The following is a 14,227-nucleotide window of genomic DNA, read 5'->3' on the forward strand; positions in this document are numbered from 1 at the left end:
CTAAAATGATGACACAACGTTGATAAAATGTATGGAAGGAAAATGATAAATGGTTTTCAACATTTTTTACAAATAAATATGTGAAAAGTGTGGCGTGCATTTTGTATTCAGCCCCCTTTACTCTGATACCCCTAATTTAAACCTGTGTGCCCCCTGTGTGCTTGAACAGCCTGCCTATATTTCATTACAGGGAGACAAGAGATGCAAACTGGCCTCGCTAGCACAAATCAGATACTGTGCTTAGCGTGGTCAGTTTTAAGCCAGAAAGTGGGGAACTGGCAGGATCAACCAGGTAATATAGAAGGAGTACAAGCACAAATAATCCTATTTATATAAAAAATAAAAGCATATATGTAGCGCTGGTAGATTTTTCAATCTACCGCTTATAGGTAAATTTAGTGGGTCAAATGTTTTGTACATAGTTCAGATTTAGTTTATTGTCAGATTTAGCCTCTGTTCCAGTTTGGCTGTGTAGTTTCACACTGTGCCTGTGGGTGTCGTTGTCAACATGGGTCGGTGTTGGAAAGGCAACAAGCTGAAGTGTATGGATGCTCTTCTGTCCCGGAGATAACTCAGCGGAGGTGGTCCTCCGGGTTGCATTCTGGGAGAGGGTATTTATGGGGCAGACGCCATGTTTCTGAAAGCTTTTTGCCTCTTGGCCCTCCTGGCCTAGAGGTATGTGTCAGTGAGTGCTATCTCATAGCCCTCCGGCCTGGAGGGTTGCGGAGCTGCAGCCGTGCAGGTGGACCCAGAAGTCTGCCTGGGACCTGCTATCGCTGGGATGGTCCTGTGCTGTCTGTCCTGCGGGAAGAAGCCGGACAATCGGGAAGATCCCAGGGGAGGACCCATCTTGGATGGGACCATGCAAGGCTGGTCTTGAGAAGGGCCTGGTGACTCGATTGGAGGACGTACCCTAAACTACCCTACTGCACAAGTACTGCCGGGTTGGCTTAAAGGTTCTGGTACTGTGTTTGCTATTCATCGAAAACTACTACATCCTGTGGCAGAGGATCGTACGGGTTTTATTTCACTCAAGTCTGTGGCAGAGACTTTTTGTTCGTTCTGCGTACCGGCTGCTAGGTTGGTGAGAGAGACCTCTCCGGGCGGGCAAAGATTTAACTTTGAAAGGAAAATATATTCATCTCTAAAATTCTAATTGTTCAGTGCTACACCAAGAAAAGGTATTTGAACTTCCCTGCAACTCTTTTTCTACCTCTTTCCTGCTACTTCTTCCAGTTATATCCCATTAAAGCAATGGAAAAAATATTCAAGTGACTGGTGCCTACATTGTCGAATAGTAAGCTCAACGGGACCCTAGACCCGGTGTTGGTGAAATCACAGGTAAAAAGGTAACAGAAACAGCCCTCAACAAATCAGCAGCTCCACCGTAAGTTAGTGCTACATATATAAAATCCTTAACCACTTCAGCCCCGGAAGAATTTACCCCCTTCCTGACCAGAGCGTTTTTTTGTGATTCAGCACTGTGTCGCTTTAACTGACAATTGCGCGGTCGTGCAACGTTGTACCCAAACAAAATTGACATCCTTTTTTCCCCACAAATATAGCTTTCTTTTGGTGGTATTTGATCGCCACTGCGGTTTTTATTTTTTGCGCTATAAACAAAAAAAGAGCGACAATTTTGAAAAAAACACAATATTTTGTACTTTTTGCTATATTAAATATGCCCATTTTTTTTTAAAAAAGCTAATTTTTTCTCGATTTAGGCCAATATGTATTCTTCTAAATATTTTTGGTAAAAAAAAAAATCGCAATAAGCGTATATTGATTGGTTTGCACAAAAGTTATAGCGTCTACAAAATAGGGGATAGATTTATAGCATTTTTGTCATTATTTTTTTTACTAGTAATGGCGGTGATCTGCGATTTTTATCGTGACTGCGACATTATGGCGGACACATCGGACAATTTTGACACATTTTTGGAACCACTGTCATTAATACAGCGATCAGTGCGATTAAAAATGCATTGATTACTGAAAAAATGTCACTGGCAGTGAAGGTGTTAACACTAGGGGGCGGTGAAGGGCTTAACTTTGTTCCCTGCTACGTGATTCTAACTGAAGGGGGAGGGGACTAACTACAGGAAGTGACAGATTGTTGTTCCTAGCCAATAGGAACACACAATCTGTCACTCCTGTCAGAACAGAACAGGGAAGTGTGTGTTTACACACACTCTTTCCTGTTCTGTGTCTCCTGGTCAGGATCGCTCGTGGCTGGAGGTCATCGCGACCGTCGACCGCGAGCATCAGCACCCCCCGCTACGCAGCGGGCCCCGCGAGCCATCGAATAGCTACGTGGTTTCGCGCAGGGGAGCCAACCTGCCGCAGTATAACTGCGGCGGCTGGTCTGGAAGCGGTTAAAGAGACAGATGTATTACATTTTATTTTAAAGTGTTAGTGAACTGTACTTTTTTTTTTTTTTTACCTACAGGTAAGCTTATAATAAAGTATACTTGTAGGTTAAATGAATATGTCCTAAACGTGCACCATTTAGGAGATATTCTAGTGGACAGCAGCCGGTGACGTCACCAGCGCATGCGCTCTCAAGGAACAGCATACCTGCGCCGTTCCTTCAGGGCTTCGGGCCGCATCTGTGACTCCCACGTGCATGCGGGCGAGGGACGGGATCACGGCACAGCCAGTCACAACCCATAAACCCGGAAGGAAGGTCGGGTGAAGATGGAAGCCTCAGTGGTAAGTCTTTCACAATGTGCTAGTATACGTTGCACAGTAGCACATTATGCCTTTAGCTTGCAGGGGGAAATCTTTTTTTTTTTTTTTTACGTTTACTACCGCTTTAAGGTTACAACCACTTTAAAGCATACAAAAGCTCATCCCTCCCTCTGAAACTACCATTTCCATGGCTGTCATGCTGATTAAATTACTTTAGTACTTTCTTGGTCCATAAGACACACGGAGCTCAGCCCCGCTCCCTCCTCACTGGCTGTGATTGACAGCAGCAGCCAATAGCTTCCACTGCTGTATTTGAGCCAATGAGGAGGGAGAGAGTTGGGAAGGCCGCTGCTTACATGCACAGCGCTGGATCGAGATCGGGCATTTTTTTAACCAAATCTCACCTGCTAATCCTGACATTTTATTGAGTTCATGTTTGAAACAAAAACGTTGCATGATAACAAGTAATAGTCGTGTACAGACTTACCACAGTCACCAACCCGGAAACTTTCGGAAAGAGATTTAATATAATCCTCTCTACCCCAAGACGAGGCATTGATAAAGGCTGATGGAGAATCTCGAATGGTGAAACTGAATGTGAACCTTTCAGATCCAAAATCTAAGCAAAATACAAAAAAAACTTGAGTGGTCTTCTACTAAAAGGTGACATTTCAGGGATTATTTTTTTCTCAAGCTGATACTAGTGAATGACTTGGAGCAGGTTGGGTGAAAATGATTGGGGATGAGGGGGTGTCAGGAGGTTCCCCAGACTTCATATTCAAAGTGAACCTGTGTGTTTTTTTTCATGCATGACAAGACAACAGGTTCACTTAGTAGCAGCCCCTCACAGGAGGGCGTTCTTGTGGGATCCCCAGGATCCACCGTTCCCAAAAGGCAGCAGTGACATCACTGGTATCCACAGAAAGTGAGTCTATGGGGCTGAACAAAAGAAATCTTAACATGTATAACTAGCCTTAAGCCTTCTACACACTGTACAATTGTTGGCCAACCGAGCGTCCAATTTTTGTCAAAAGTGCGTGTGCCAGGATCATGTCTTGCATACTAACGTTACACAAATTGTCGTGCCACAAACACGAACGTAGTGACGTGCTACGAGGAATTTCAGCTCTTGAGCGCCACCCTTTGGGCCCCTTCTGCTAATTTTGTGTTTGGTAAGCATTGATTCCGAGCATGCGTGTTTTTTCTTTCGACTTTTGTGTGACGGATTTGTGTACTGTACAAAATATTTTACAGCGCACACATACAACAATGACATTTCCTGCAGGGCTAGTTAAAAACACCTGAACATATTCAAAAAATACAGGGGTTTGGTCACACTATATGGTCATATAGTGCTAAGCCCACTTACTGCGACAAAGTACCCCGAATTAGTGAGTCCTACTCTAGTAATAGTATGGAAGATCCTTTGTCTACTGTATTTGTGTACTGACCATCAGAAAATCTGACGTCAAATCGTTGTCTGCCAAAAATTTATTAGCCTGTCATCCAACATTTGCTGGCTGAAAGTTGGACAACAATTGTTAAAAGGAGCGTACTAACGGTCAGATTTTAGGACAACAGATTGGCAGGAAATGTCATTTTTGAATGTGTGCGCTGTAATATGTTTTGTACTGTTTGTAGGTCTTATAGCAGCACCATCTTGAATTTAAACGCATTTTAGGGTGTGCCCCCCCAAATATGTTTTTGCATATTGTAATAGGCCCTGACCAGGTTTTTGGGCTGGAGCACCCCTCCCCCTCCTCATTACCTCTTATTTAGTGGCCACCAGTGCATAGGATGTATCCCCTTCAGTTCTCCCACATAGAGGAGTTCAGCTCCCATGGTTGAGACAAAGGATCTCCCATTCTATTACTAGAGTAGGACCCACTAATTCGGGGTACTTTTTTTGCAATAAGTGGGCTTAGCACTATATGACCATATAGTGTGACCAAACCCCCGTATTTTTTGAATATGTTCAGGTGTTTTTAACTAGCCTTGCAGGAAATGTCATTCTTGAATGTGTGCGCTGTAATCTGTTTCGTGCCTTTCTTCCAATCAGATCTCAGACCACTCCTTACTGGGCTCTGCAGAGTGTAACTTCAGCTCTCCGCTCCCCTTTTTTTTCAACTCTCAGACAAGCTCATAAATTCTGCACTTTGAGTGGATGTAGAGAAGAGAAGGCCTCAGATAAACAGGTACAACTTATGTAGGATTTGTTTCATCTCTGTGTATCACCCGAGGCCAAGTCACTTCACTGGGTAGAGTATGTGAAAGGGTTTATAACCACTTTAAAGAGGAACTGCAGTCTGCTCACATAAGTTGTAATAAAAACATCTTTGCCATTCTGAAGCTTCCCTCCAACCACTTTGCATATTATTTTATATATACTGTGATTCTGTACTTGCCAAATATGCTACAGAAATCTCCCTCCACTGAGTCTGGTTGCATCCATTCTAACTGTGGGCAGCTGAAGCTGCTGTCTGTTCACTTCCTGGATTTACACAGAGGCACAGAGGCACACCTCCAGCTCTGCAGCTCTCATTGACTCACCACCCCCCACCCCCACCCCTGTTCCCTTCCTGGCAAACTCTCACAAGAGAGAGAGAGCTGTGCATGATGCCATAGCCTAGGTTTTTTTACCAGACAAGAAAGATGAAGTTGGCTGTATAAGGTATTTACTGGCAGAAAAAAAAAATGTTTTACTATCCAAAGTTAAAACAACAAGGGCAGAAGATTTAATAGATGGAAAGTTGAAAAAATGACTGAAGGTCCATTTTAAGCCAACATTTGAGTTCAGGTCCACTTTAAATCGGAGTTCCACCTAAAAATGGAACTTCCGCTTTTCGGATTCCTCCCCCCCTCCGGTGTCACATTTGGCACCTTTCATGGGGGAGGGGGGAGCAGATATCTGTAAAATACAGATATTTGCTCCCAAATCCGGGCATAGATCATCGCAGGCTCCGCGGTGATCTACGCCATGTCCGGCCCCTCCTCCGCCCCCCCCCCCCCCCGCTGTCTTCTGGGAGACATGCAGGTCCCAGAAGACAGTAGGGACCAGTGAGGACGCGCAACGCAACTCGCGCATGCGCAGCAGGGAACCAGGCTGTGAAGCCGCAAGGCTTCACTTCCTGATTTCCTTACCGAAGATGGCGGCGCCTCCACCTGAGAGCCAAGGGACAAATCGGCTTCGGGTGAGGACATCGCGGGCGCCCTGGACAGGTAAATGTCCATATTTTAAAAGTCAGCAGCTGCAGTATTTGCAGCTGCTGACTTTTTAAAAAAAGAATTTCCGTGGAACTCCGCTTTAAGTCTTGGAATGCCTCTTTGTGTATTAGCTGTCAGCTGTCCTTCTAGAGGGCCCACAATACTTTTCTATTTCATCACAACAATTCACACTAGCAAATATAAACCCTTCTTTACAAACTAGGATCATGCTACAGTAACTTATGTCAACAATAATGCCAATGCAAAGGCGGGGGAGGTAAATATGACAGATTTTCTCCAAAGAATTAAGTAATTTGTTCGCATGAATTAGAATTAATTATTTGCACGGCTTTAATTCCTCCGGCATAAAGAAAAAAAGCAAGGGAAAGAAAATTTTGACTGACACGCAGGTCTCCGAGAGCTCAAGAAATAATAAAGGCGGCTTAACTTTTTCGGTCTGGAAATCCTTTGACATCTGTTTTCCCAATTACAATGCCCATTATGCTCTGAAAAATAAAAAATGGAATGTTGTACACAAATAAAACACAGATGTAGTTAGTAAATTAGATTTCATGGTCTTAAAAGCCACTAGTTAGAGTACACATTTTTTTTCTTTCTGAACGGCAATTAAGCAGCGAGGTTTGCTCCTCGGCACCCAGTAAATCCATACAATGCGCTGTTAGGATTTTATGGAAACCATTATACACCGCAATGCACAAAAGTGGACGTTAGCCGAATGTAATACTAGACTGACCCTCTTTTTTTTTTTTTTTTTTCTTCTCATTTTGCCTAATCATTAAATTGGACAAGCCGACTAAGCCTCGTTGGTGATGGCTTCCTTTAGTGTCTGGATTTCCTGTAACCGTCTTGTAATTTGTACTTGCATGAGAAGTTTTCACATGACATGCCGAATTATTCCATAACATAAAAATTCCCCTCTTAAAAGCCGCAGCATTGCTACGAATGTATTTAGTGCCATTATATTATTAAGTTTCATTAGGAGAAGCGCCGGCGTTTTACATAGATTCGAAGTTCTTTCGCAGTTGTTGAAAGTTGATTTGATGATATATGACTTGCCTGTAATACAGCTAAGAGAGGAATAACTAAACTAATGCACAGCAGGGTGGATCCTGCATGTCATCTGTGTGTCTCACCCGTTTACCAAGGAAAACATAGAGAAATATAGGATTATTATAATAGGCAGGGTGAACTGGGGCTGTGAAGGAGTCATTTTAGCCAAAACCTTTCCCTTTAGTTTTTCATAGAGTGAGTAAGAGCCGGAATGGCTGTCAGGTTTTTATTGCTGTCTCTGTACTTGTTGGGGAGATTCCCCCCTCACTTTCTGTCCCAGTGACCCCAAAACACTGCTAAAGTCACATATAATGTGCCACAATGCATATGTCATTCATTGCATTAAGAAAAAAAAAAAAGTGGCTGATTTTCTGGTGTGTTAAAGTGCACTGCCAGTCTATTCATAACGAACGGGCCGCTTTAAACTGGACCTTCTATGGCAAACAGAAGGACCACTTTTGTGCCAGCCCCTTGCACCTCCCTAACACAAATGGCTTTAAATAGGTATTTGTGAACAAGCCGTTCACCCCAAAAATCATTTACTTCAGCCCAGACCTCCAAGCTTCTGGGAGGCAAAACAGGTGATATCACCGTGCCTCCCAGCAGATCTGGGAGCTTGAAATACCATGACAATGCATTCTTGCAATGGGCTGGAGCTAGGGTTGCCACCTCATCCCTTTAAAACCGAACACCTATTGATTACACAGGTTCTGTGGCTGATTAAGGTGGTAAGTAAACTCACTTGCTGCCTTTTCTTGCATTAAATTAACCTTTAGAACCTGTGTAATTCATATGTGTTCGGGTTTAAAGGGATGAGGTGGTGACCCTAGCTGGAGCACATTCTCATGGAACTTGGAGCTCCCAGCTCTGTCAGAAGGTACGGTGACGTCACCCATGGAAGGTCTGCTTCAACACAGTGCACCTTAAAAGTGTAAAAGTGACAAAAAAAGGTTTGTTTTTTTAATTAACAAACATGTTAATCTTACCTGCTCTGTGGAATGGTTTTGCCCAGATCTTCCTCTTGCCGGGTCCCTCGCTAGCTTTGCAGACCCCTCCCTCCTGCTTAGTGCCCCCATAGCAAGCAGCGGCTCCAGAGCATGTCCATTCATACACGGAGCATGGCTCGGCCCCACTTTCTCCTCATTGGCTCACTAGCTGTGATTGACAGTAGTGAGAGCCAATAGCTACCACTGCTGTCTCAGCCAATGCGGAGGGAGAGTCCCTGAAAAGGTAAGTATTAGGGAGTGCTGCTGCACACAGAAGTTTTTTTTAACCTTCATGCATAGAATGCATGAAGGTAAAAAAACATTGAGCCTTTACAACCACCTTAAGGAAAAACAGATAATACATATTGTTCAGCTTCTTTTAGGGCCCATTGAGATCCCATGATCTACTACCGTGTTTCCCCGAAAATAAGCCCGGGTCTTATATTAATTTTGGCAACAAAAGACCCAGTAGGGCTTATTTTCAGGGTAGGGCTTGACTTGTACTGTCTTCTCTCCCCATCTCCCTCCCTGCCTGTCAGGAATTCCCAGTGGCCAGTGGAACTCAGTAAAAGTGGGTGTAAAATCCCAAAAAGCACCATATTACAGTATTACACAATGCAAACCGTGCATTTCTCTGTAATCTATCTGTGATAAACAACCTGTTACAGCGCCGCTCAGCGCTTCCGTGACCCGCCGGTCCTCTCTTCCTGCACTGACCTTAATTTTCTAGTGCAGTCCAGGGCACGCTCCGAGCACTGCAGAGGGAAGGGGGCCCCTAGATCTCCCGCTGACAGCTGGGAGAAGAGGAGGAGAGCAGCTGGAAGTACAGAAGGCATTAATCACACATTGATCACAGCAACATACACAGTTCACACTGTAATAAAGTGCATCCCAGGATTCAACAACCATTTTAAACTAGGGCTTATTTTCGGGGTAGGGCTTATATTGCAGCCCTCCCCGAAAATCACAGTAGGGCTTATTTTCGAGGAAACGCGGTATAAGGTGCTCTTCCAGTGCTGGTGCTAATGCAACGAATAATCAAAGTCCAGCAAAGCTTTTTCAGTTGACGGTACCTCACATGATACTTTACACAATGAGTTGTGTGAGGTTCACTCCACACACTCCACACAATGCATTAAACTTGTTGTAAACCTCAGACATGAAATATGAATAAAGCATGTCCCATAGTGTGTACTTGTCTCAGTCCAGAGCACTGTGGGGTTCATTTACTAAAACTGGAGAATGCAAAATCTGGTGTAACTCTGCATAGAAATCAATCAGCTTCCAGTTTTTTTTGTCAAAGCTTAACTTAACAAGTTGAAGTTAGAAGCTGATTGGCTACCATACACAGCTGCACCAGATTTTGCACTCTCCAGTTTTGGTAAATCTACCGCTAAGTGTCATTTCTGTCTGCTGCTTCATTCCTCTGCTGTCAGCAAGAATCACAAGTTTTCCTGACAGCAAGAGAAAAATGGTTACAGTGGAGGCAGCTCCAGCACACCGCCTGTGATTGTCAGCCGTACGCTCTGTTCCTGTGTGCTGGGGGTTGGGGGGGGGGGGGAGTGTCCCTTCCCTCCAATCTGCTCTCAGACCTTTCCTCACTGAACTCTGAGGGGTGTAACTTCAGCTCTCCGCCCCCTTCTTTCTGGGAGCCCAGACAAGCTGTATAAATTCTGGACTTTGAACGGCCGTAGAGAAGACTGCAGGTAAACAGGTACAACGTATGTGGAAGCATTAGTTTCATCTCTTTGTATCACCTGAGGATAGTCACTTCACTATGTATATATAAGGATTTGCACAACACTATGCAACATACATAGCATTATGGAAAAATATTGTAAATATTGTAAAGTGGTTGTAAACCCTCACATATATTAGTGAAGTGACTGGCCTCAGGTGATACACAGATATGGAACAAATCCTCCTACATAAGTTATACCTGTTTATCTGCAGTCTTCCCTGTTGAATTTATTAAGCTTGTCTGAGAGTTCAGAAAAAGGGGTGTAGAACTCAGTGAGGAGAGCTCTGAGAGCTGATTGGAGGAAGGGACCCCCCTCTCTCCTTCACACAGCAGACAGGAACAGAACTGAGGATGTCAATCAGCTGGAGGTCCCCCCCTGTCACCATTTTTCTCTTGGTGTCAGTAAAACTTGTCAGAAGTGATTTATGCTGATAGCAGAGAAATAAAGTAGCAGACAAAAGTGACTTTGGGGTTAATTTACTAAAGGCAAATAGACTGTTGCACTCTGCAAGAGCAGTTGCTCCAGAGCTTAGTAAATGTGGGGAAGCTCTGCTGACTTCCATCATCCAATCATGTGCAAGCAAAATGCAAAGCAAAAATGCTGTTTTTTTATTTTCCTTGCACGTGATTGGGTATTCTTTGCAAAGGGAATCTTTATCTCATTTACTAAGCCCTGGAGCGACTGCACTTGCAGAGTGCAATCGCACCTTGCAAAGTGCACAGTCTATTTGCCTTTAGTAAATCAACCCCTCTGTGCTCTTAATTGAGACAAGTACACACTATAGAGGGATATGTTTTGTTTATATTTCATGTCTGAGGTTTACAACCACTTTAAAGAGGAGTTCCGCCCCCCCCCCCAAAAAAAAGAAAAGTCTGTAGCTGCTGACTCATACTATTAGGGTACTTACCTGTCCAGGCATCCAGCGGTGTCCTCACCTGAACCAATTCTTGAATCGACTCTCAGGTGCTGGCGCCGCCATTTTGGCTAAGGGAAACTGGCAGTGAAGCCTTGCAGCTTCACAGCCGGCTTCCTACTGCGTATGTGCGAATTGCGCTGCACATTTTTACATGGGCCGGCTGCAGGGGGGGGGGAAGGGGGCAAACTTCTGGCTCACTTCGCCTAGGCGAAGTAAGCCGGATGTGGTGAGCGGGTATCTGTCAAAACCAGGTACCCGTTGCCCCCTCCCTCCCCAAAAGGTGCCAAATGTGGCAGCAGAGGGGGGAAGGACAAACAAAGCTTCCCCTTTTGGGTGGAGCTCCACTTTAAAGGGGTTGTAAACCTTCATATTTTTTCACCTTTATGTATCCTATGCATTAAGGTGAAAAAACACCTGGCAGTGACCGACCCCCCAGCCCCCTCCGTTTTACTTACCTAAGCCCTAGAACTTGACCCACGGGGACGCTCTGTCTCTTTGCCCGGGGTTCTCGGCTCTTGATTGGATAAATTGATAGCAGCTCAGCCATTGGCTCCTGCTGTTGTCAATCAAATCCAATGACGCGGGCGCCGGGGGGCGGGGCCGAGTGCTGCATTCAGCCTCTACGGACGCCGAATGCTGGACTCGGGAGCGTGCCCGCAAAGTAACCCCCTGGGAGAGCGCTTCTCCTAGGGGGTTATCTGATGTGGGGAGGAGCTGCGAGAGCCACCGGGGGACCCCAGAAGACGAGGTTCGGGGCCACTTTGTGCAAAGCGAGCTGCACAGTGGAGGTAAGTATGACATGTTTGTTATTTTTATTTTTTTAAACGAAGCCTTACAATCACTTTAAGCCTCAGTTACATGTGCAGTAGCTGATGATCTAACGTTACTTACCAGAAACCTGCTCACCAATGTTATGCACGTGACATGGCTTCATGCTAAATCTGGTTTACAAAAAAAGCTTTACAAACTCACATATGAACAAAATAAAACCTGACACCAAAACATTGAATACAAGTTAACAAACATCTCTAAACAATGCCGGGGGATAAAAAGGTCTTGTTTATGATACGCCATTTTGTAGATGACATACACAGCAGGGTTCAGCTTATTTCCACGTCCTTTAACCTTACCAGTCACAGAATAAAAATCAAACAAGCCAGGGGGGGATTTATTGGGGCCGTAACACACAACTGTTGAGGCAAATTGCTTGGGACAGCTAGGACAGCTCAAATGTTGCCATCAGAAGTGGAAAATACCAGACGTCCTTCGCTACATTATGATTTTTACTCCGCTGGGTCCCAGCAATTATCTATTCAGCGTGCAATCAAGCAGATACAAAAGGGTCTCTCATACGCTGTAACAAAGGTTTGGCTAGCGCGTAAGTGTTGGGCCGGGTACCATGACACATCCCTGGACAGCACCCTCAGCATCGGTTTTCATCCCCTGCTGTGTAAATAAAGAACATCAACAATCAGAGTATTGTAGTTACAGAAACACTGGTATTGCCGCAGGGAAACGCGGTGACAATGTGACAATGGGGTCGTTTGTGATACAGGCTGAGGCGGATGGGACGCGGCTGAACCGGAGGGCGATAACAAAGTCACTGATACTTACTGGGCGAGAGAGATTAGGGTGCAGGTCGGAAATGTTGACAAAAGCTTGCCGGAAGGTGCGCAACGCCATCCTCCAACACGATCTGATAGAGAGGGTAAAAAAAAACGTATACATTCAAGATACAGTCAAAGGAGACTGGAGGGCATTCACTTTCAGTCAATATGTCAAAGTTTTCTAAACATTTACAGGGCTGCATGGCACGTTTTCGTGGTAATATTTCATGAAGAGATTCGTAGAAGTTCTCATAGTTTGTCAGACCAGCTAGGACCCAGGGTGGTGATGTAACAAAACGTAAAGGCGTTGGGCGCTCAAATCATCATAAATAGAAGAGCGGGGATTCATCATTTCCGGGCCCCATTCGTGACATCCAAGCAAATAAGATATTCAGAACGAGGCGTGGATGGCACGCCATTGCGAGCCTGATATACCCATCCACACATGCTGTAGACACCTTAGTGCCGGGCCTGGCACAGTCACATGTGAGTGCAAATGTTGTTATTACTTTTAAACCATTTTTATTAAAACGTACTACACCATAAGAGCTCTTCTTTGTGTCCATGGTGGAGTTTGTTCCCAAATCCTTTGCCGGAGGGGGTCCCACAGTGGAGAGATGTTGTATCCAGGATCATACTGGTTTATTCAATAAAGCGCATTTTGATATCCAAACAAGAAGACTCGCTGCTTCAGGTGAGGTTTTAAAAGCCTGATGATCTGTACAGGTGCCCGCTTTGGCTCGCCTCCGCATATAGTCAAAAGAAGAAATGGCCGCACTCTGTACTCAATCAAAATTCTTTTATTCAGAACATCCCAAAGTGTAGACAGAAAGCTGGTGTGCTTAGTCATTAGTAATGACTAAGCACACTTGGAGTGTGTGAAATGCATCTACCAGCTTTCTGTCTACACTTTGGGATGTTCTGAATAAAAGAATTTTGATCGAGTACAGAGTGCGGCCATTTCTTCTTTTAAACGCTTCTGGTGAGTTGCCATCTACCTTATGAGCATTCGTGGTGAAGCATTTATTTGAAGATACATCAAAACAGAAGAATTATTTATTTTTTAAGGTGTTGGGAATGTCACTTTGGACTTTTTTAGTTTGCGATTTGCACATAGTGGACTTGTACTGTTATATATGATGAATAATTTGCTATTTATGACGATTTGAGCGCCAACACCTTTACGTTTGTTACATCACCAGTCTAGTTCCTACCTTTTTAGAGGGGCAGCCACTTGAGTTAATTATCACCCCAGGCGCCATTACCAGCCACAATATTTTTATATTAAAGCGGAGTTCTAATTAAAAAAAATAAAATAAAATAAAAGTCATCAGCTACAAACACTGCAGCGGCTGACTTTTAATAATCGGACACTTACCTGTCCAGGGTCCAGCGATGCGGGGGAACGAAGCCCCGCTCGTCTCCCCCTCCTCTCTGCGGCGCCGGCATTGTCACTGTGGGCGTCCGCCTGTGGCTTCACAGCCGGGCACCCACTGCACATGAGCGGGCCGCGCCGCAAGCTGTGACTGGCCAGGCAATCATCTGGGACCTGTGACGTGCCCCAGATGATTGTCGAGAGGGAGGGGGGAGAGGTGATCTTCCTTCTGGCACCGCAGTGCCCCAGGAGGAAGTGGGAGCTGGAACCCTCTAAAAAGAGGGTTTCTGCCCCCCCCCCCCCAAAATAAATGACATGCCATATGTGCCATGTCAGGGGTCACCTTCCCTTAAAGCGGAAGTTCCATTTATGGGGGGAACTCCGCTTTAATGCATTCTTGTTGAACATTTGCTGCTAGAAACGAACTTAGGGCTCATTCCCCATAAGATCTGTTTGAAAATGCACCTAATGACACAAGCCTGCTTCCCAATTTGCCTGCCCTTCCAATGTATGCAGGCCGGGGACACCCCCTGTCACATCCCCAACTTTGTGGTCCATAGAGAATAAATGGAGGAAGATTAGTTAAACCAACAGGGGATTTTTTTTTTCATCACTACTCCTTTATTTTCACTTTT

General features: G+C 44.8%; 1 protein-coding gene across 1 annotated transcript in view; it reads right to left on the bottom strand.

Moving 5' to 3' along the window:
* The window catches only part of MEIOB (meiosis specific with OB-fold), a 48,512-nt gene extending 36,209 nt beyond the window's left edge, over nt 1–12,303 (bottom strand). Inside the window, exons 1-3 of the mRNA XM_073636447.1 lie at nt 12,225–12,303; nt 6,344–6,401; nt 3,179–3,310 (exon numbers count right to left, since the gene is read on the bottom strand). Of these exons, the coding sequence (XP_073492548.1) occupies nt 3,179–3,310; nt 6,344–6,401; nt 12,225–12,293 (259 nt within the window). The 5' untranslated portion in view covers nt 12,294–12,303. The remainder of the gene's footprint in view (nt 1–3,178; nt 3,311–6,343; nt 6,402–12,224) is intronic.
* Between the last annotated feature and the right edge of the window lie 1,924 nt (nt 12,304–14,227).

Source organism: Aquarana catesbeiana, linkage group LG06 (assembly GCF_042186555.1).
Source record: "Aquarana catesbeiana isolate 2022-GZ linkage group LG06, ASM4218655v1, whole genome shotgun sequence".
NCBI classification, from domain to species: Eukaryota; Metazoa; Chordata; class Amphibia; order Anura; family Ranidae; genus Aquarana; species Aquarana catesbeiana.